Source organism: Periplaneta americana, chromosome 16 (assembly GCF_040183065.1).
Source record: "Periplaneta americana isolate PAMFEO1 chromosome 16, P.americana_PAMFEO1_priV1, whole genome shotgun sequence".
NCBI lineage: Eukaryota > Metazoa > Arthropoda > Insecta > Blattodea > Blattidae > Periplaneta > Periplaneta americana.
The window spans coordinates 13,761,662-13,784,183 of NC_091132.1; the positions used below are offsets into that span (position 1 = coordinate 13,761,662).

At 34.9% G+C, this 22,522-nt stretch overlaps 1 protein-coding gene across 1 annotated transcript; it reads left to right on the forward strand.

Annotated features, from left to right (window-relative positions):
* The first annotated feature begins 3,127 nt into the window (after positions 1-3,127).
* Positions 3,128-22,312, forward strand: eIF3i (eukaryotic translation initiation factor 3 subunit i). The gene is made up of 6 exons (XM_069849678.1): positions 3,128-3,252; positions 5,218-5,464; positions 12,781-12,933; positions 17,694-17,821; positions 19,728-19,928; positions 21,916-22,312. Exons 1-6 carry the CDS (start codon positions 3,250-3,252, stop codon positions 22,165-22,167), a joined length of 984 nt encoding a protein of 327 aa, XP_069705779.1. The 5' UTR covers positions 3,128-3,249; the 3' UTR covers positions 22,168-22,312.
* The last annotated feature ends 210 nt before the right edge of the window (positions 22,313-22,522 follow it).

The following is a 22,522-nucleotide window of genomic DNA, read 5'->3' on the forward strand; positions in this document are numbered from 1 at the left end:
ATCATTTCTATTTGGCCTGTGTATAGTTGGTAGTTGTGGAAAATAGTTTTTCCATCTGTTCAGGATTAGAGTCTACAAGCAAGTCACCATTCTTATCCTTGATCACGTTTACTCTTGCCTGATATCCTTTCTTAAATTCCTTTTTGCCCTTGTATAATTTTTTATTTAGTGCTAGAGAAAATGAGTAATGTTACTGCTTTTATTAATTTTTATATTAAGTAATTCTAGAGCACAGGAATTTTTCCTTAAGGGGATTATTCCTGTGTTCGTCCATGGTCTGGAATTTAGGTTAAGTTTAGATTTAAGGCCTCTCCTGGCACTACATTATCATAATCATCCTATCACATCATCGGGGTAATGTAACTCCGCCTTCAGGCGCCCCAACCTCAGAAGTGGGTTACAATTAAGCCACGGCCGGGAGAGAAGACCAGAAATGTCGAAAGACAACCTGGTGGCATTGGATAAAAAAAAAAAAAATATTAAGTAATTCTGTTAATGTGGGCCATGATTCATAACAATATTACAACATTAAATGAGGGCCACGAGATGGAAAAAAGGCATTTGGTGTTTAGAAAATATTCTCTTTTATAGTGCCGTATATAATTTCCACCATGATATCATTTCACAAACAATACCTTTTTCTACACATTGTAATACTTAATTTCAGGTTTAGTATTAATCAAAGGCGTTAATAGCAGAAAACTCCCATAACCTTTCTTTTTTATCTCATGGCCCATATCAAACAGAATTACTTGCTATTTTTCTCTAACAATAAATAAAAAATAAATTTGTAGTTTTGTTCTGATTAATTTCTTCATCCTTAAAAATAATATACAGTTTTCTCCTATGGTAAACAGAGGAGAGAGAGTTTGAGAAAAACGAATTTCCTATGTTCAATATTTATGTCAATACTTCGATTTCTTCATTGTATAAAGAGCGTGTGTGCTTAAAAATTATAGAACATATGAGTAATTAAAAACCTTATTTCCTTATTTTTTGAAGATATATTTTACAGTATTTGTTCACTGTTTTGGAATATTTTATTTCTATTCTAATTTCATTAAAAAACAACAAAAGAGAACTCATTACAAGAAACAGATGAATATAACAAAATTTTTCCAAGAAATTGTGTATTGTAGTGTATTAGTATTTCAATAACATACGATTTTTGTACTGCTTCGTTGTTTACTAATAATTGTATATAACAATCCAGTTCCGAAACATAATTTCAAATATAGTTATCAATTTGAAAATTTCCATTATTCTGTTACTTCTAGTTTCATTTAGCCAGGATAATCAAGACTACTATAATAATAAATGGTTTCCAGTGGCATTGGGCTTACAGTTCTAAACTACTTACTTTCTTGTATCCCAATTTAAAACTGTCAGATCTTTTTCATCTCTTGTTAAAACCTTGTATCATATTAGGCGATATCTGTTTACAATTGGACTATCTTTCTTGTAAAAGATGCATGTTGCACTGAATGCAAAATTCGATGTTGAAGAAGACACATCCCATTTTGGTCTTAATGTTTTAAAAAAATATGTCTTCATAAACAACTAAATCAGAAGTTTAGTGTGCAAAATGATCTACTGCCACGGGTGTAGCTCATGTGCTAGTGTGTTTGCTTGCCTGTGATTGAGGACTGCACTTCGGCATGGGTTAGATACCTCCTTGGACTGATCACCCAGTTGGATATTATTCAGAGGTTTTTCCCCAACAATAAGACGAATGTCAGGTAATGTTATAGCAAATCTCAGCCTCATCTTGCCAAATACCATCTCACTATCACCAATTCCATCAATGCCAAATAGCCTTGTAATTGATACAGCATCATTAAATAACAGACTTAAAAAGAAAAGTGACAGTACTTAGTTGTACATTCCTCACAAAATATCAGAGTTTCATAATTACTTTAGAGTATAGTGAGAAACTACTAGGTTTGTCCATAAAGTATCTAGCCAGTGACCTATGCAGAATTTTTTCAAGAGTGGAGGTCGTTATTGTTTACACTACTACAAAAGAAAACTGACAATTTCCCCCCCCCCCACTCCCATAACTGTCTCAGTAAATTTCAATGTTGGCACCCTTGGTGGCACGACAAACATCCAGATGATATTCGACCTCATTCCAGATTGACTGCAGCATGTTTGGTGTTACCATAGCCATGGCATTCCTTATGCGGGCTTTTAGGTGCTTAAGGTCTTTGATCTTGACCTGATAGACTATGTTCTTTACATAATCCCACAGGAAAAAATCCACTGGAGTTATATCTGGCAACAAAGGAGGCCAAGGAATAGGCCCACCTCTGCCAATCCATCTCTCAGTAATTTCGCTATCTAGGTAATCTCTAACGATGCTGCTGAAGTGTGGCGCATCATCATGTTGGAGAATAGTTTGAGGTGGTAACTGGGATAACGCAAATACTTTCAGCATGTCCAGGTACGAGTCTGTGGTTACAGTCTCTCCCGAAAAGAAGAAAGGCCCGATCAACTTATCGGACATCAAGCCAGCCCATACATTCACTTCAGCATTCTCTCTCCAGTTCACATGTGACATGAGGAGTTTCATTACCCCAAATTCTGCAGTTATGCCTGTCCACAACTCCGTTGACATGGAACGTCGCTTCATCCGAGAAGCACACATGGCGGAGGAATTCGGGTGTAGCGTCAATTTTTTTCTATCATGCTTGCAGCGAAGCTCGTGCGTGCGACTTGGTCATCTGTTTCTATTGCATGAAGCATTTGAATCTTACACGTCCTCAGATGGAGCCATTTGTGTACCACCTCGTGTACTGTTGAACATGGAATTTGCAGTTGCAAGCTAACAGCACGAATTGATTTGCGCGGATTTCGCCCAAAGACGTTATAGAAACACGTAAAAAATGATGGGACAATAACCGGAATTTTTAACAACAAAAAAGAAGATATATATATATATATATATATATATCACAATTTTTAGTATATAAGCTTACTTCTATTTTGTAGTAAGCCTAATGTGTTTATAACAATAGTTTTGCTTTACAATAATATCAGTATGCGGAGAATTTTCCAAAATTATTACAATTTGGAGAAATTCCGATGCTCATTTGAGGAAATTTTATATCAATTTTTTACTGGCGACCCTGGTTACTGTAAACGCGTCACTTCCTGCAACTTCCGGTCACTTGTGTTGCGTGTGTTAATGGTTAATTTTGTGCTTTGACTAAAACGTGACAATTAAACGCCAAAACGTATTCTTAAAACATGGTAAGAAGTGATTTAATACTCTAAAGTTTATTCCTAGTGCTGCATATTAGCGTGCATACTTTCTGAGTGTTCAGTGATAAAACTTGATTTGGGGTAACCATATTGTAAGAAACGATCGTATTCTAAGTCGAATTATTTTTATATTTAAATTAAATAAATAAATTAGATAAATTCACAGAATAAATGTTGAGGGGTGTCTGGCTTCGATTTGCTCCTAAGTGCTTGTTGTACACTAAAAACAAACCTAACCTGATAACATTATTAATAGGAATGAATGAAATCAAACTTATACGGAAATATAGCTATTATGGAAACAAATAGTAATTATTATTCTGGAGCAGGGCGGAAGGAGAATAAAAGGAGTAAGATTTTTCCTTTTTTCAATGGGCAGAGTTCAGTGCAATAATGTCAAAAGTGACGATTAGTCCGATCTTTCTGACTTGCATAAATAATAGCACAAGCGGAAAAGATTGATAATTCTTCATCTTGTTCATCGTTTCAAGTAGCCTACATATCTAACATTAACAGAGAGAAAAGTATTGTAGTCTGTGTGGTGAGAAAGCGAGAATTTAATACAAAATGTGGTAGGGATATATTGGTGCTGCTTGTGACATGGCGGTTTATGTTGCCAAAAATGTAACTTTCGGTCTACGTTTTCTTTGCATATGCACGTATTATTTACTTTATCGATAGGCTATTTCTCCAATACGTCCTGTGTGACTTCCATCCAGTTTTGCTTCTGACTGACTCTCTGGAAGTTAGGTTAGAAGCGGCCATGTTATGTTACAAGTTAAATAACGCCAGATCACAAACACAGTGCACTATATGAATGGTGCAACATTTGCATTCGACAGCTTCTTCTTCTTCTCGTGGTACTACAGCCGTTTGCCAGCCTTGACCGCCCCAACAATTGTCCTCCATCTCATCCTATCACTTGCTGCTCTCCTCCATGCCCCCACACCACTCCTCAACAGGTCATCCTCTACAGATTGCAACCACCTCACTGGAGGTCTTCCAACTCTTCGGCTGCCATAAATAGTATTGAAGGTCAACATTCTAGCTGGGTATTGTTCCTCTGTTCTATATAAATGGCCCAACCACTGTATTCTTCTTGCTTTAATTTCTCTCACTATGTCAGGGTCGTTAAATGTTTTATATAGTTCAGAATTGTATCTTATTCTCCACTTTCCCATTTCGCACACAGGGCCGTATATTCTTCTCAGGATCTTTCTTTCAAATGCTGCTTGCTTATTTTCATCGTCTTTATTTATAGCCCAGGTCTCGGCTCCATACATTAGTACAGGTCTAATTGTAATAAGGGTCTTATATAATTTTATTTTGGTTTTCCTGTGTATATATCTGGATCTCATTTGTCTATTTAATCCGTAATAACTTCCGTTAGCTAAAGTTAGTCTATGCTTAATTTCTTGCTCTATTTTTCCATCATCAGTCACTTTCACCCCTAGGTATTTAAATTCTTTTACTCTTTGAAACCTATGATGTCCAGCATCTAAATGGTCATTATTTGACTGATTTTTTGTTATTTCCGTGTATTTAGTTTTCTCTTCGTTTATCTGTAATCCTATCTTTTTTGCAGCTGTTTCCAATTTAATGAAAGATCCCTTGTTGATCTGCTCACTATGTCCAGATCATCGGCATATCCTAATATTTGTGTTGATTTAGTATAGATGGTTCTTCTTGTATCAATGTTTGAGTCCCTGATGACTTTTTCTAAGGCTATATTAAAGAGAAGACAGGCCAGATTCGACAGCTACCGTATCGATAAAGTAAATAATTACCATAAAACCTAAGTAATAACTCAAAGTGATTATGTTGGATAATACCTTTAATTGCTTTCTTTGGACCATAAAATCCATTGAGACTGAGGTAGAGTAAAACTATAGTAGTTTGTGAAGATGTTCTTTATGTAAACCCCGTTATAACTGAATAATATTGTATTTGCAGAAACCTTTGATGCTCCATGGACATGAGCGTTCTATAACGCAGATAAAATATAATAGAGAAGGAGATTTGTTGTTTTCCTCATCGAAGGATCACACCCCCAATGTATGGTACTCCCTAAATGGAGAGCGACTTGGGTCATTCGACGGACATCAAGGCGCTGTGTGGGCTATTGATGTGAACTGGGATACCACACGTTTTATGTCAGGGGCGGCTGATCAGTGTCTTCGTATTTGGGATTGTGCAACAGGTATGGTTATAAAACGGATATTTCTCAATGTAGTGTTCACATTAGAAATGTGTTTTGATACATTGTGGCATTGGATTAAGATACACGTGTTTTGATACATTGTGGCATTGGATTAAGAAACACAGGCACACAACATGGCTAAACTAGCGGAGAGAGACTCGTTCACAATGAAAATTAAACATAACGTAAGCGTTAACTTAAGAATACAAACGTTGCGGCAAAATCAAGAAGTCATACCATCATTCATGATGGGAACATAAACATGTTGTTGTTGTTGTTATCTAATGCTGGGCTTTGGCAACGAAGCCATTAGCGTTCTTGCTCTCCAATATTTCTCTTTGGTGGATCCATCAGGTAGAACTTCACAGGTTATGAGATGATCTTCAGTCATTTCTTCTTTGTTGCATAGACGGCAATTTGGATTTGTGTAAATTCCTATTTTATTCAAGTGTTTGGCCAAATAATCGTGTTCTGTAAGCAGTCTGAATTTTGCTACTGCAGATTTACGTGGGATTTCTGGAATAATTTCTGTTTTTTTTTTTTTATTAAAATGCTCCATTTTTTATCTTTGGAACATAAACATAACAGCAAACATAATTGGTAACCATGGAAACATAACAACGACGCCATTTCCTCATATTCTGGTGTATACTTCAGTGCTCCACGATTGTGTTCTGTTTGCAAATCGCGTAAGCATAAGCATGAAAGTTTGGAGTTTGCAAACTTTCATGTTAACGTCTTACGGTAATGTTTATGTCAAAGCTTATGTGAATCATTGTGAATGATCCCATTTGGTAGCCTGGGCACAAACTTATATGTTTATGTTACGGTTATGTTTAATTTTCATTGTGAATAGTTCACTTCATATTCCGTGTATACACTTTCAAGTGTTTAAAGCTCTTTTCTCAGTCATACCAACATAACTTTGGTGACAATAAGAGTTTCTCGCTATGCCTTTCATATACGAATTTGTGATGGGACAGGTTAGTTTAGACTTTTGTTATGCCTTACACGTACGAATCTGGAGGATTTTCAAGCTCTGGGGAAAGACTGGTGATTTTTTTTGTTTTGTGATGTCAGTACTGGTCACTTCCCAAATCACTAGAACTAGTTTTACCGTTGAGACTGTTAAAAATGAGCATATTAATTAATAAAGAATTTGCTGTGAATGCCAAACCTTAATCTTCATTCCATACAAAAAGACTCTGTATGTCAATAAATGCACATGTCTGAATCCCTTCCTATTGGCTGCAGGACAGAGAATCTCTTTATGAAATCTAGGACACAGTGTTAATTAGTTTCCTGTCCGAAAGCAGAACCTGTTTTATTATATTTTCGAAGTATTAGTGGGAAATTTGTTGGTTTTCTAAACACGAAAAAGAACGGTAATTATGGAGTTTGACTACTACAGGTTTTTTTAAATAAGCATTTTTTTTAATGTCTTTTTTGTTTTTGTGAATTTTTAAGTTACTCATACTTGCAAAAATTGGGAGTTTTCAGATTTTTTTTTTCCTTGAACTTTTTTCGAGAATTTAATGCTTTCCGCTCATTTTTTCTAAGTGTTTTAATTTTTGGGGCAAAAATCGGGGTTTTTTTGTTTTTTTTTTTTTCTCGAAAGAACAGAACCAGTACTTAGAGAGATTTACCAAACTCCATAATTACCGAAGGAAATGCAATATGTAAAGCAGTTGGGGTGTATTTCTGTATTATTGCATTATCGTGCTAAGATATGAATGTATTTGCATACTTGGCTTCTAATCATTATTATTGATGGGAGTGAAAACAAAAGAAAGACAGAGCGACGATGCCAGTTTTGCACTGAAAGAAAGTGGAAAGTTGCTGTGAAAGTGGTAGCCAGTGAGAGGCAAGGGTCCTTGCATGTAAGCTTTTTGAAAGGTACATAGATAGAAAGTGAGTTTTTGTAATGTTGAGTATCAGTGAAGGTTAGGTTTGGTTACTTCAAGATTTGGTATATCTTGGTCTGTAGGTGTGTGAGGATGGATATCCACCTTCCTTTGGCAACACATTTGTATACCATACCGGTAACAGTTAAGTTGTGTAATTTATTTATGGTTGTTTCACCACTCAAAACCCTAACCTAAACATAGAAATAGAAATGGTGGTTGGTCATATTAGTTTCTGTTTGCTCCTTGTACTGTATTAGAATATGGTATCAGTGCTGTGCTGTAATAAATTGTTATTGTATCAGCAACATTGACGACGAAATTATCTTGAAATCTTTTGACTATTCTGAAAAAGATCAAAACTACCGACACATACTAAAAGAATACGTTAGCAACAAGTGAAAACGAATATTGATAATATGCTTCACAAAATTCACATTCATAACATGACGTGAAATGTGGAAGATCTTTGTAAATACCGGTACGGTACATGAAAGATGTTAATCCAGTTTTAAAACTGAAAAACTTTCAGAGGGCTGTCACAGTATACACTATCCTGGGAACAGTTTGTTGTAGACTATTGAGCTAACTCTTGAAATGGCTTCATTGTGTACAAGACCATAAAAAAGACAGTATGCGCAGCTTTACATTCCTTTCTTTTTTTTGAACTGATAGTTTTCTGTAAGAGTTCAGTGATTGCAGTATGAATACCGGAAATGATTATATTTTAAGCAAAATAGAAGCTTGTCTTCTGTGATATTTGCTAGATAGTATCTGATCTGGTATTCATTATTTAATTGAATTTAGATGCAATAGAGGGAAAGGAACTGGCCACCCTACCCCATTATCTCCTGGCCTAATTGCCTCTTAAGTGGTGTCTACTTGGCATCACTTGTGAGGTTCAGACCTATCTTCAGACAGTTGACCTACAACAACAATAATCCTGGGTAACTTTCGGTGCTGGATCCGAGACTCATTTCACCGGTATTAATACCTTCATCTCATTCAGATGCTAAATAACCTAAGATGTTGATAAAGCGTCGTAAAATAACAAAATAACAACAACAACATAGAAGGGAATCACATATCACTGATTTAACTAGTGATCATGAATGTTTCAGTTGGTAACAATAGACGTACATAGATACATAAATATATAGATGCATAGTGATCTGCCCAAGGGCAGGTTTTCCGCTGCAAACTGGACATTTTCGTAAATATACTTAATTCATCAAAGAATCTTCTAGATTACACAGGATGCATTTTGATGAACCAGAAATTCCAATTTTAAACAGATGTGCTGCTAAACAATTATGGCCAGTTAGGCCGGGTGCATACAGAATCAGATGCGATGCAACATTTTGCCGTATAACTCCTCGAGACAGCTCAACATTGTCTGCTTGCGACAATTGATTTGCTGACTGTGTGGGTTGGAAAACTGGCTAGAAAATGGGGCCAATGAAAGAGACTGTTTATGTGAGAAATTTTATTGTATTTGGTTATTATTTCCTAAGGATGCGTAATACGCCTAAAAGTCTATAAGATTGAAAGAGTCTTAAAATTAAATACTACTAATGTAGTGCACAAACGCCATTTTGTATGTTTATGATTACTTTACGACTCACAATAAAGAAAAATAATACAGTGAAACTTGTGTAATTCGAATCTGAAGGGCATAAGAAAAAATTCGAATTATGGAAAAATTCGAATTAAAAAAATGGTACTGCAGAAGGCAAACTACAGGTGTACTGTATGTACTATGTATTACTATAACATTTCAAGACAACAGGGTATTATAATACAAGAAAATATAGTGCTGTATAATGATAGGCCTATTACATAAATACAGTACGGTACAGTAATTAGTAAACATTTATGCACAATACATACAGTAGTTAAAAATACATACCTTACTAGGCCTTTGTTAAGTAGGATGTGATTTTAGTCTGCTTCTTTTTATTGATTTGCTGGGTTACTGTAAAGTCCTCCAGTTTATTTAATGCATCAAACAGAGAACCATGCACATTTTGGTGTCCCTCAATGAATCTTCTTAGCTCTCGGAAGTGAAAGATCGGGGTTTCGGAGTTTGTGAAAAGCAATGCACAGTGACCGTTTTAAACTGAGTACGGTAACTGTACTTTCGAGGTGAATGACACTCCAAGGGTTGTCAACCCGCACTGGGACCACTTTCTCCGAAAAGGAGATACAATGCATTCCCGGTTCCAGCCTCCAACCCCTATGGTCAGGTCAATTTTGTTACAGTACTGGCTCGTTCCGCCTTTGCCACATTTCACTGTAAAACTCATGTCCATTCTGGATTTTTTTTCTTTGAATTAAACAAAATTATGTTCGAATAAAAGACGATATTTATGCACTGTTTCCATAGGAAATTCAAGGGGACAAAGGAAAACTTCGAAATAAAGAATAATTCGAATTAAAAACGTTCGAATTACACAAGTTTCACTGTATATTAAATCAATAATAAGTGATAGTATAGAGCAGAGAAGTAGGCCTAGTACAAATTATTATTATTATTATTATTATTATTATTATTATTATTATTATTATTATTATTATTCACCACCTGGTGCTTTCATGTCATTTACAATTTCTCACATATTTTTAGAAACCAAATTATTGTCGTGATATTGTTTCATAGATTATACAGAACATATCTTTCCTGTACTAAAAGAACTAATTTATCCACATTGAGCTCCATTATGAATAATGTGCACTACACAACAATAGTATTTGTAAAGCGTGCAATCATAGCCACTACTAACGCATGCACAGTACCCTGCAGCTATCAGACAGTCTCCTCGCGACGAACTTCAAGCAGTCATTTGATGTTGTCTCTTCGTGTCTGCTCACAACCATCGCGCCGCGTCTGATTCTGTGTGCATCCTATCATAAGAACTCAATGGGAGACAAGTACCATCAGGCAAAATGTCACTTCGCTCCACACCGCGTCTGATTCTGTGTGCATCTGGCCTTAGCATCCGAAATTGTGCTATTGCATCATGTCGAAGAGAATCAGGTTTAATTTCTTTTTCAGTAACAATACTGACCAAGATTTATTATTACAGTTTTCTTGAAATTTCTTTAGAATTTTGATCTGAAATTGTGTTTGTATGAACAATTTGGCACTGTGATAAGATATCTTTTTCAAGGGTACTTGTAATATTTTAGTTCCTTTCTTTGCCAAACAATCTGCAATCTCATTGCCCATAATACCACAATGTGCAGGCATCCAGTAGAGATACAGGTTTTTATTTTGTTTGGCAGTATGTGTATGGATGATTGAATTTCTGCGATTTTGGAATTTGTAGGAATATTGATTGAAGCTATGGCTTAGATTGCAGAAACTGAGCCTCTAAATATAACAACATTTTTGAACATACGGTGAAACCTCTCATTTACGGACATCGAAGGGACATAACAATCTCTCCGCATCTAGGAGGTGTCCTTAATTGGGAGGGAGGCTCCTGAATCTAACAGTAAATTTATATTATGCATTATGTATCCCTTTACACTTTAATGCCCACGTGCATCAACATCGGTTAGTGTAACCATCGGTTAAAATTGTCACCTAATCCCTGATTAAGCATTTTTACGGTGGATCGACCTCGGTTACGACTTAAATAGGAGGTTAACCACAGTAATCTCTAACCGGCCAAATATGAGCGGTTGAAGGAGATAACCAGCGATTAGTAGAGAAGTAAAGCAAAATGGCGGCCAGAACCATAGGTTATTATTTCGAAGACGATTATTATTGTGCAGTACTTGAATTACTTGGCTAGAGCGTGAGCGTGAAGGTTCTTTAGTGGAAAGAGAGAATTCTTACGAGGAATTAGGTGACAGAAAATTTCAGGAGGGATTTCGTTTGTCAAAATCTACAAATGGATCACTTGAAATAACACAAGAACAATCATATTTCTTCTACAGATCGGCTGCTTATATTACGATTCTATGTAACTGTTATTTTCTATATTTTAAGAGGGAATACTCGAATACCGGTATCTCTTTCTCTGTCACTGGCTGAACAAAGAGAGGTTATGGATGGATCTTAAGATAATGCACAATTCCCTGGTGTAAATGGGGTCCAAGATCGTACACACATTCCTACCAATCTTCTGCATCCTTTTCCTTTATGGATATTCCATCTTTTTTATATAATACATTTAAATCTAGTAATTAAGTCTATCGACACTTCAACCTAACATTGGGATATAATCATTTTTGGATTCAATTTTCCATTTTGTACTATTTTAACCTAACAGTACTGAAAAACAAAGAAATGGAAGTCACAAATATAACAGCGCCCAAAGGCAAACAAATGCAATGCGAAAATGTAGGATATGTTCATTTCGATGTAGAACATAGTGAGCGCAGTCGTGTTTAGACATTGACTATTATCTTTGCAGCGGTATGGATGCTTTCCTTTAGTCATTTTGTAGAAACAATGTACCATCATAGACTTTACTCTGGTTAAATGAGGTGTCAGCTAGCCATGTTTTAGTAATCTGTGATTATGAATGGTGCACATAAATTACATTTTAACCACGGCTACTGTTTAACCGTCGTTTCGTAATTTATGATTACTGCATTTTTAATCAATGTTGATGCACTTCGCCATAAATGAAATGTATTACTATAGTTTAATTCTAAATGCAGTCTACTGTACTACATTAAATTCTTTGAAATTTTCAACTACAGTAGATAAGGTCGAAAAAAGAAAATACAGTATTGCGCAAGGCAATTTTATTCTAGGTCTACAGTTATGCAATACTGTAATTTAAAGTTTTCAACTTAACCTTTACGTTCAGGTGCCATGTCTCTCGAAATAGAACAACTGATTGAAGTGAAGAGAATAATCCTACTAACCCTATCATGTGTCGAATCCTACAAGACCGTTATTGTCCTCTTTCATGTTAAAGAATTTCTGTACAGTTCTCAAAACTAAATTTTCCATGTTTGTAACATATAAGGTCTTGAAATCCAAGTTCTGTCCATGGTCAGGAGGTCAAGCAAGCTTTAGGACTGTGAAACAGCTGTCCGTGTCCGTGTCTGAGAGTGTCCGTAAACGAGAGTTAAATTTATCATTATTTCTATATTATTTCAGTTGGGACATAAAAATCTGTCCATATATGAGGAATGTCCGTAAGGAGAGGTTTCACTATATTAATTTGATAAATAAGTTGTGTTAATGTAATACAAAGAAATTGTAAATCTAGCACTACCCTGAAAGAGAGTGATAGCATGCTCAGGGGAGGATTCGATACATAATAAAGTTACATGCATAATTTACAATAAAATAACATCTAAAAATTAATTAATGTTGGAAACTAAAGTGTGATGTTGTATTATGGTGAAGGATTTATGAATTTATTGAATCTTTGTTACTTGTTATAGGATGCCAGATTGGAAAAATAGAAAACAATTCTTCAGTACGATCATGCAACTTCAGTTATAGTGCCAATATGGCTGTTTATTCAACTGATGCACATTTGGGCCATCAGTGTGAGATGTTTATTATAGACGTGAGGAATGCAGATGAATCTATAGGTAAAGTTTATTGTTAGCACTTGTTTTTCTCAATAATCTTGTGTTTACAGGTTCTTTTGAGAACCCTTTTGATCTTGTATAGCTATAGCTATTTTTCATATTTTTTTGTGTGTTAAGTAAATACTCTTGAAATTTATACCAAAGAATAAAGAAAATGTTTCCATTGCTCTATTTTTCTCCCCCATGTTATTAAAAGACTACACCATTTTTTATTTATATCAAAATCTGGTCTCTCGCACTCTGGGAGACTAACCGTGTGGTTCTGAAGCACATGGTAATTCTAGAATGTCAGGTAATTTTTTTCTCCGGCCTTTGTTCGTTTTGAAGATCTTTTCTTACCCAATATTTTGCTTTTTAATTCACGAAGACAAAAACAAGCACAAAGAAAAACTTAGTTTCTTCTTCAAATTGTTGACAGAATGCAAAAGTACAAAGGAAATGTATAAACACAGATTCCACTATATTGTATTATATTGTAAATTTATTTCACTCAACAATAGGATTTTATTCTTCCAACAATAATTCCTTTCTACAATTCACCTTAAACGCTCTTGTCAACAATAGGATTTTCACTCAACACCGTATTCGTTATAGCACTCCACTGACGGCAATGACAATTTACTTGGACTATTACGAACAACAATGAACTGTTAATCTTAACTAATATTTACAAAGCACTATTTACAAATAAGAACTGTCAGTTCTCAGTTCACAGTTCTTCTAGCTCAGTCACTCGAGTTCACAGTATCTCGAACCACAGACCTTCAGAGACAGTCCACTGTACTCGAACTCAGGCCTTCGGATGCTGACACAGTTGCGGACGCACACTCGAGTCGAACTCCGGTACACAAGACTGGCTTGCTCTGTTAACTGGCTTACTGACTGAATTAATCATGAATGACACACACACACTCCTTCGCATCCGTAATTTATAACCACAGCAACGTAACCGAGAAACTTCGAATTCGCGATTTTTCCACTTCGACGGGCTTCTGGAAGAGTCGGGAAGGTCCGTTCCCCCTTCACTCCGTAAGTAGCAGCTGCGTGCGCAGCCTCCCCTCGTGCATAGGCCCTTTCCCCTCTCTTCTCTCTGCCGCGCGCCGTCCCGCAGTGCTTCATGGAGCCCGCGCGATCTGCTCTCTTGCGGGACGCTGGTCGTGAGTTCGAATCTCACGTCGCTGTCACAATATACTCAAAACATATTTGAATAATATCATAAATACTAGTTTTTTTTATATATAATAGAAATAAAGTATAGAATACACAAAATAACATGTTCTGTTTTCCTAAAACCATTATACTAAAATTGTGTTAAAATACTATACAACTGTATGATTTTAAATGTTGATTTGACTACTGTAGTATCCATCATTATATGCTGTTAAAATTCAGTTTTTTTTTAGTTGTATCATTATTAAAATTCTTATTTGGCTATGTTATGGACATAAATAAGTACAAGGCACCGGTGTAGCTTTGTCGGTTAAGGTGCTTGCCTGCCGATCCGGACTTATGCTCGGGTTCGATTCCTACTTGGGCTGATTACCTGTTTGGGTTTTTTCCGAGGTTTTTCCCAACCATAAGGCAAATGTCAGGTAATCTATGGTGAATCCTCCACCTCATCTTGTCAGAAATGTCGCTATAACCAAGTCCATCAGCACTAAATAACCTTGTAGTTGATTCAACGCCATTTAATAACCAAGAAAAAAAAAGTGCAGATGAGTTTGTTGCGAGTATGCCAGTAGAATGCGAATATTAAATCTGTCTGTTAAGCTATTTAAAATTGGAGGTTTTAAAAATGTCGGTGCTAAACAGCTATGCTTTCGTTTGAAAATAAAGTTAACAGATTTTTTTTCATAAACTCTAAAAGTATATATTTTTTTTCGTCAGTTTTGGTCATGTTTGAGGACAAAGTCCCCTCCTTTTTTGTATTTTGTAAGAGAATAGCACATATGCTTTATACTTCAGTTTGAGCATGATTGCCAGAAATGATTAAACTTTAAGCACTGGAGAAGCTCGACTTCTATGAAAATTGCTAGATAGTATCTGATCTGGTAGTCGTGCTTTGTATATTTTAAATATTGTATTATATTAAATCATACAATTCTGCATATATTGCTCCGTCGATATGGAAAAAAACCAATGCTTACCTCTTAGATACAACACATGGATCAAGTCCCCTGCAATCAACAACCCTCATGATTAAATAGAGCAGACGTGGACATTTAAAGAGATGCGCCGTACTACTCTGATTGCTGCAACACGCATCACCTGTTAACGTAATACTCGGCGGTGGATCGCGTGAAGTATTGAAACACGGAAAGTTAAGTAATTAAGCAGGACAAAAAGATACACAGTTTTCTACAAATGTTATTTTTATGAATAATGACAATGAAAGAAAACATATTTTCCAAAACAAATACAAACTATTTTACAAAAAGCTGAAACATAACTTTATTTCTAATTTAAACAATTATTGTAAAAACCTTATAAAATGATATAAAACCATACAATTCCACAACAGTTAAAAAGTAATGCCTTAATCTGAACCTATTTGTTTTGAAAGGGCATCAGTCACTAATTTGCATCCTTTCAAAATAAAATTAAGAAACTAAGGAAAAATAGATTCTTAACAAAATATCAAGCACATTACCAAGAAACAGAAAAGCAACAATTAGGCTATTTTTTAAACTTGTTACTGTAGTTCTTTGTTGTTTTTGTCAATTTACGTCAATTGACTTATGCCCTTAAAAGAAAGGATTCGTTTATTCTTCTTCGTCACGTAAATCAGCAAGTGTTTCAAAATTTGGAGTTATGTCAGACATTGCAATTGTGAGCTGATAGAAAAAATTTTCGTCTGAAATGCGTGATCTTGATTTGGATTTTACAATGGCCAACTGAGAAAGAAACTGTTCACAAATAAAGGTTGAGCCAAACATAGAAGCAATTTTCATAACAAAACTCCGAAGATGTGAATATTTTACTTTGAAAAGTTGTTTAAGCTTATATACATCTAAACCAGCCATATTTGTGCACTTGCACTTGAGGTTTCGCGGCCAGACGTGCTAACCGTTAACTCCACAGGTGTGGACTAATATTACTATAAAAAATAAAATTTAAAAAAATTTGTTCCATTAAAACGAGTCTTTTCATAATGTCGCTGAACGTGCTAATAAAATTTTGTAGCATAATAAGCATCTAACACTTTCCCCTTCTTCGCAACAAAAGAATTAATTTTCCCATTCTTTGTGGAAATAATATTTTTGGACTTTTTTACTTCAGGAGCTTCCTTAGTGAGCGACATTTTTTTTTAATGAAATCCACCGCTGACTGCCAGTATAGTACTTCAACCGGTCGGACAGATACCCCAGCTAGGGGTGTGGAGGGAGGGAGATCACGTCCTTGCGTTCGACTCCGTTCGACATGTACTACTGATGCCCACGTCTGAGATAGAGCATGAAAGTAAAGGAATATTATGAACAGTAAAAATCTATAATACGGGAATGGGTTTTTAAGAGATGTTAACTCATTATAACAAGTGAATCTCATATAACATTAATACAAATAAATTTTATTTCCTATAATCTTTTCGCTGTAAGAAAAATCCTAATGTAAACAATAGCATGTGACTTAAGTGAGGCTTCATTGGCCACTGTTTGGCGCAATAGATTCTCAGTACGTGTTCCCACCTACTTTTGTACATTATGTTTCATGTTAAACATTTCCCGTTACTCGTCAAGTAGGTCTAACCTCACTACTATGCATTCGTTTGTTTAGGAAACATTTATTTTATAATTAATGTAATTAAATTATTTTTAAGTCTTATGTCTTCACAATGGACAATTGAGGATGCAAAAGCCATACTTCAGTACCACGTGCTTACGTGAACAACTACGAGCTCAAGTGATGCCAGCTTGTTACAAGAACAGACTATCTCGGTATTACTGTTGGTATTCATCCGCATTCATAGTACATAACAAAATATAAAAGTAGCTTTTCTGTTACATAGCGTTTTACATATGAGTAAAGTTAAATGTTTCATCGTATTTAACAACTAGAATTCAATGTTTTATTTTCAAATAATACAATATTGTGGTTTCCAAATACGAACTATATTTTCCTGCGTCTTGTGAGTGTTCCGACTGGGAGCCAATCACGGGTATGATAGCAACGTGCTTATGTTTACATTATGATTTTTCTTACAGCGAAAACAGTATAGAATATATCTATCTGTAAAATACAATAACAAATTAAAAAAATAAAAATAAAAAAAATAAGTAAATTAAAATCATTAGTACCAGTTGCAGAAGACACAGCCCTGCAGTATATATTGACTACACCCCAACTCTGGCTACTAGCAACAGGCACCTACAGTATAATGAACACCGATCAAAATACCCCTCATTTCTCGTGAAAAACAACTGAATAGATTACAGTGGACTATAGTGGACTTTATGTTGTCAGCAAACAGCTGGATACATTAAGAAGATTGATTGCTAAAATAACAAATAAATAAAATAAGTAAATATTACTTAAACTCTCTAGCAATATCCTTAATATTTATGCTGTTTTCAAGACTGGAATGAAAACATAGATCAGCTATTAGTTACAGAAGTAATTGTATAAGATTTTCAGATGTATCTTAGATTTCGTGGCCTAAGACTTTTGCCCATTACTTAATTTTAGTCATTATCCAAAATTACTAGAAATTTAGAGTCACTGTTTGTTTGGAAGTTTGATTTATTGAATTTCATTTTATTCAGAGGATGCCGATCCAATTCTTCGTATTCCTATTACTGGATCCAAAGTGACATCGTTGTTATGGGGAACATTGGACGAATTCATTATCACAGGTCATGAAAATGGGGAACTCACTCAGTGGGATTTACGGGTAAGTATGAAGTTTTACTCATATAAGTTGAATATGACTGAGAGAGAACGAAAGTGTAAAATGCTCCTGGAAAACTGTGCGATTATAAGTTTGGGTTCTTCTCTGTCATCAGGCAAGGAGAAGATTATGTAGCCTATACATTGGATCTATTGCAACTAGATATTTTAGTTTACAGGGCAGACTAATTTAACGAATTATATATACTTAATTTGCGGAGTAAGTTCTTTAAATTTCTTTTTTCCTCTCAGACACAAAATATTTACAGAAGTGGCTGAAAGGAAACTCATTTTAAATAAGTGAATGAAATGAATCAGATTTGTTTAGAATAATAAAATTATACAAGGTATTAATAAAGTCTGGACACAAAGGAAAGGCATTTTTTTCTCCTCTTCTTTGTCTATAGTTACTTATCTTTCTCTTTCCATTCTTTTCCTCCTTGTCTTTTCTCTATCACATCACAATGTTCAGAAAACAGCAATTTAAAGTAACTCGCTATAATTTCAAGATAGAAACTTCATTTTTGGCTTTTTTCATTTATTGCAAATCTAGATAGGGAGGAGGAAAAAAATGACACTGCTGTAAGATTGATAGAAATGGGGGCTACATGACTAGGATTTAAGTCATTTTGGCAGTAAACAAACCTCGTATATCTTCACTGCATTAACCCTTGGCAAGCTGGGCGAAGTCCATTTTGTACCTCATACTACATTATTCTTTGGATCTTGAAAACGAATGAAGAAATATGTCTGGTTTCTTTTATAGCTGAATATTTAGATTTTCTTTATTCGATGGTAAAAAATAATTATAATTATACAAATATAAATACAAAATTAAAATTACCTAACTTCCAATGATTGGGTTTGGAGAGAGATATATAATTACATATGTATATGGATTATATACATAAATAAATATATAGTCCGGATCAGCTTACTTAATACCCTAAGGATGAAACCTAACCATTTTTCTCTATTACTAAATATGCTAGTGGATTATAGTGATTTTCTAGCTCTCAGGTTGAATTTTCTTTTACCAACTTCATTTCGAATTTCGGGTATTGGCAAATACTAATACTGGCAGTTATTTTCTAACTGTTATGTTGGCAGCAATGAATTCGGTTTACAGTAAAGCAAACTGATGAAAATGCAAATAAGTAAATACATTTTTAGGTTAGGTCTCATGAATTGTAAACGCTTTACTCAAAGCAATAAATTTCATGTTGCCTGACAAAATAAATTGTAATATTAGATCATGCTAATCCTATTACCACTGTAATATTCGAGAAGTCCAGGACGAAAATTGTATAAGCAAGACATTGTAATTGTTAATAGTATATTATTATTATTATTATTATTATTATTATTATTATTATTATTATTTCAGTACGTACCATTGTGATTTTACCCTCTTTGGTGATATCTGGTATTAGTTGGCAACATTGAAGAGATGGCCAAATTAGACTTTTAGGAATTATTCTTACGTGATCCTCACTATATATATATATATATATATATATATATATATATATATATATATATATATATATATTTATTTATTAAAAAATATATCTCCAACTTTGTCTAAAGGGGCTGTTAGATTAGACTTATGCAATTTAAAAATTCAAAATGGTTTAACAGGATTTGATTAAAAAGTGAAATATAAAATTTTGTACAAAGGCATTCCACAGATGGCGAGTTATATTTGTGTGGACAGAAGATGTGCTGTCATTAGCAGATACAGTCGAAACCAGTTATAACGACTCTGAAGAGACTGCCAGTTTACAGTTATTATAGTCGATAGTCACACAAACCGGGTTCTGCATGCGTATTTCAGGTCAGCTTGCGGAGGGTTAAATGGAGAATTCATTGCACTCATTTTCCCTATGTTGAACCTTATTATTTTCTAGATGGGCAAGATTCTGAACAGTGTTAACGACCATAGCAAATCAATAAATGACATGCAGATGAATAAGGATTGTACCATGTTCATCACTGCATCGAAAGACAACACAGCTAAGTTGTTTGATACAGACAGTCTGATGTGTCTGAAGTCGTACAAGACTGAGCGACCTGTGAACAGTGCAGCCATCTCACCTATCCTGGATCATGTAAGTTTATAAATGGATACTTCTGCTCCTTGTGGGCGTATTAGTAATTTATTTTTCACTGTTTATGGATGAAGAAATTGTTAGCAATCAAGTTTCTGGATTAAGCAAAAAGCAAGTTTGGAATGCTAATGGAGAATTTGCATATATATACAGTAGCGTGCAAATTAATCCGAACACGACATATTTTTACATTTTCTGTCATTGTTGGCCTCACAGCTGCTTATACCACTTTAATTGACATCTGTAGTACGTGTAATTCCATTGTTGAAGGTCTGTCGTTATTATTTTTTTTATAATATGTGACATTTTGCCTGTCTTTTTGTACTTATAAGCATTTCAGTTGTGTTGAAGACTTAATACTGCAATCCTGTGTACATTCTGTCATCTTCACAAATAGATACAACTCCACGAAAACGGTCTAAAATGATAACATTAGCAGAGCATTCTTCTATGACACAGAGGCAAATTGCTGCAGAATGTCACATTGGTTTGGCTACTGTTAATTCGATCATAAAACGATACAGGGAGACTGGATCCATCACACCCCAGAAAAAAGGAAACTGTGGCCGGAAAAGGAAGACTTCACCTGCAGATGATCGTTTAATTGTCAGGAAAAGTAAATTAAATCCTAGACTAACTGCTGTCGACTTAACCCGTGAGTTAAGGGCTACCACTGGGGCGAATATTCACGTCACAACATTGCGGCGTAGGCTTTTGGAAGCTGGACGAAGGGCTCGTAAGCCTATTAAGAAGCAACTGCTAACCCCTGTTATGTGCAAAAAACGCTTAATGTGGGCAAAATTACATCAACACTGGACAGTGAATGACTGGAAGAATGTACTTTTTTCCGATGAGTCTCATGTCGAGGTCCATGGCCACTGTGTTTCTTACGTATGGAAAGGATCCGAAAAAGTAACAGCAGCTCGTCTCCAACAAGCACCCAAATACCCCCCTAAAGTTGAATTTTTTGTAAGTTCATGCATATGTATATACACTTTTTGCTGGTTGAGTGGAAGAGAAGGCCTTACGGCCTTAACTCTGCCAGCTAAAATAAATCATTATTATTATTATTATTATTATTATTATTATTATTATTATTATTATAAAATAATGTTTTGGGGTTGTTTTACACATGAAGGGCCTGGAGCATTAATACCTATCAAGGGAATGCTGAATTCTGACAAATATATTCACTTATTGGAAACCAGAATGGTACCCCAGCTGCAAAAATCATTTCCGGATGGCAGAGGTGTGTTCCAACAAGACCTGGCACCATGCCATACGTCTCGAAAAACTACAGAATTCTTCAACAAGAAGAATATTCAGGTACTCCCCTGGCCAGGCAACTCACCCGACATCAACCCCATTGAGAACTTGTGGTCAATTTGCAAAAGAAGAATGCAAAAAATGGATTGTTCTACAAAGGAGAAGATGATTTCTGCCCTCATTGGTGTATGGTTTCGCGATGAAGAAATGAAGAATATTTGTGGGAAATTAGTGGAATCCATGCCAAATCGTCTCAGAGCTGTTATTAGGAACAAGGGAGGCCACATAGATTACTGAGGTATGTCTTAGATCCTTTTTTTATCCCGTTTGAGTGTTTTTGCATAAGTAATTACGTTGTTCGGATTAATTTGCACGCTACTGTATATATATATATATATATATATATATATATATATATATATATATATATATATATATATATATATGAGAACAATTGACAATTCTGATTAATTTAAATATGACAAACAATTTTTATGAAAAAATTCTACAATTAAATTGTAAATTTATTCAACATTATGAACATAAAATTCTGAAAAAAATCAGATGTATTGGGTAATCAACAGGTTTTGACAAACTAATTTTAATTCTTCTTTTCTGAATCAAAGACAGCGAAATGAGATGTGATTTAGCATTTCCTCATCTACCAACTTGTATGCGGAAGTGGTAAAAGTCTGTGAATGATGATGTAATTATGTTCCAGGTTGTGGTAGGTGGTGGTCAGGACGCTATGGATGTGACGACGACATCAACACGTATTGGAAAGTTCGATTCTCGGTTTTTCCATTTAGTGTTTGAAGAAGAGTTTGGTCGTGTGAAAGGCCATTTCGGACCTATAAACAGTGTAGCATTCCATCCCGATGGAAAGAGTTACAGTAGTGGAGGAGAAGATGGTTATATTCGTATTCATAATTTTGACACAGCCTATTTTGAATTCAACTTTGATTGTCAGTAAGAAGTTACTTGAAACCGTTCTTCAGTCTTTGCAATCTGAGAATTGTGATTCATGTTGTCATGGTATGTGATGTTGGAATGGACGAGTTGGATAAAGAAAATAAGATATTCGCTATTTACAATATTAATAAAACTTATACAAATCACTCTTTTCTTGTCTGTATTTGCTGTTTGTAGTGTCTTTCACTGCAGTCTTTTTGTGAAACTTTTGGTATTGAAGTGAAACTTCTTTAGACAGGGTACAAATTGAATACTGTGAAAGAGAATTCTGTGATGTCTATTTATGTCAGGCTATACCTCCGACAAAACATCTAGTGTTTTTTTTTTTTTTTTTTTTCAATTAATATTATTTCTTT

Bases quoted from the DNA above. Each gene is read 5' to 3' on its own strand.
- eIF3i (XM_069849678.1), top strand. The intron at 17,822-19,727 runs GTAAGTATGAAG...ATTATTTTCTAG, and splicing joins TCACTCAGTGGGATTTACGG to ATGGGCAAGATTCTGAACAG. The intron at 19,929-21,915 runs GTAAGTTTATAA...ATTATGTTCCAG, and splicing joins TCTCACCTATCCTGGATCAT to GTTGTGGTAGGTGGTGGTCA.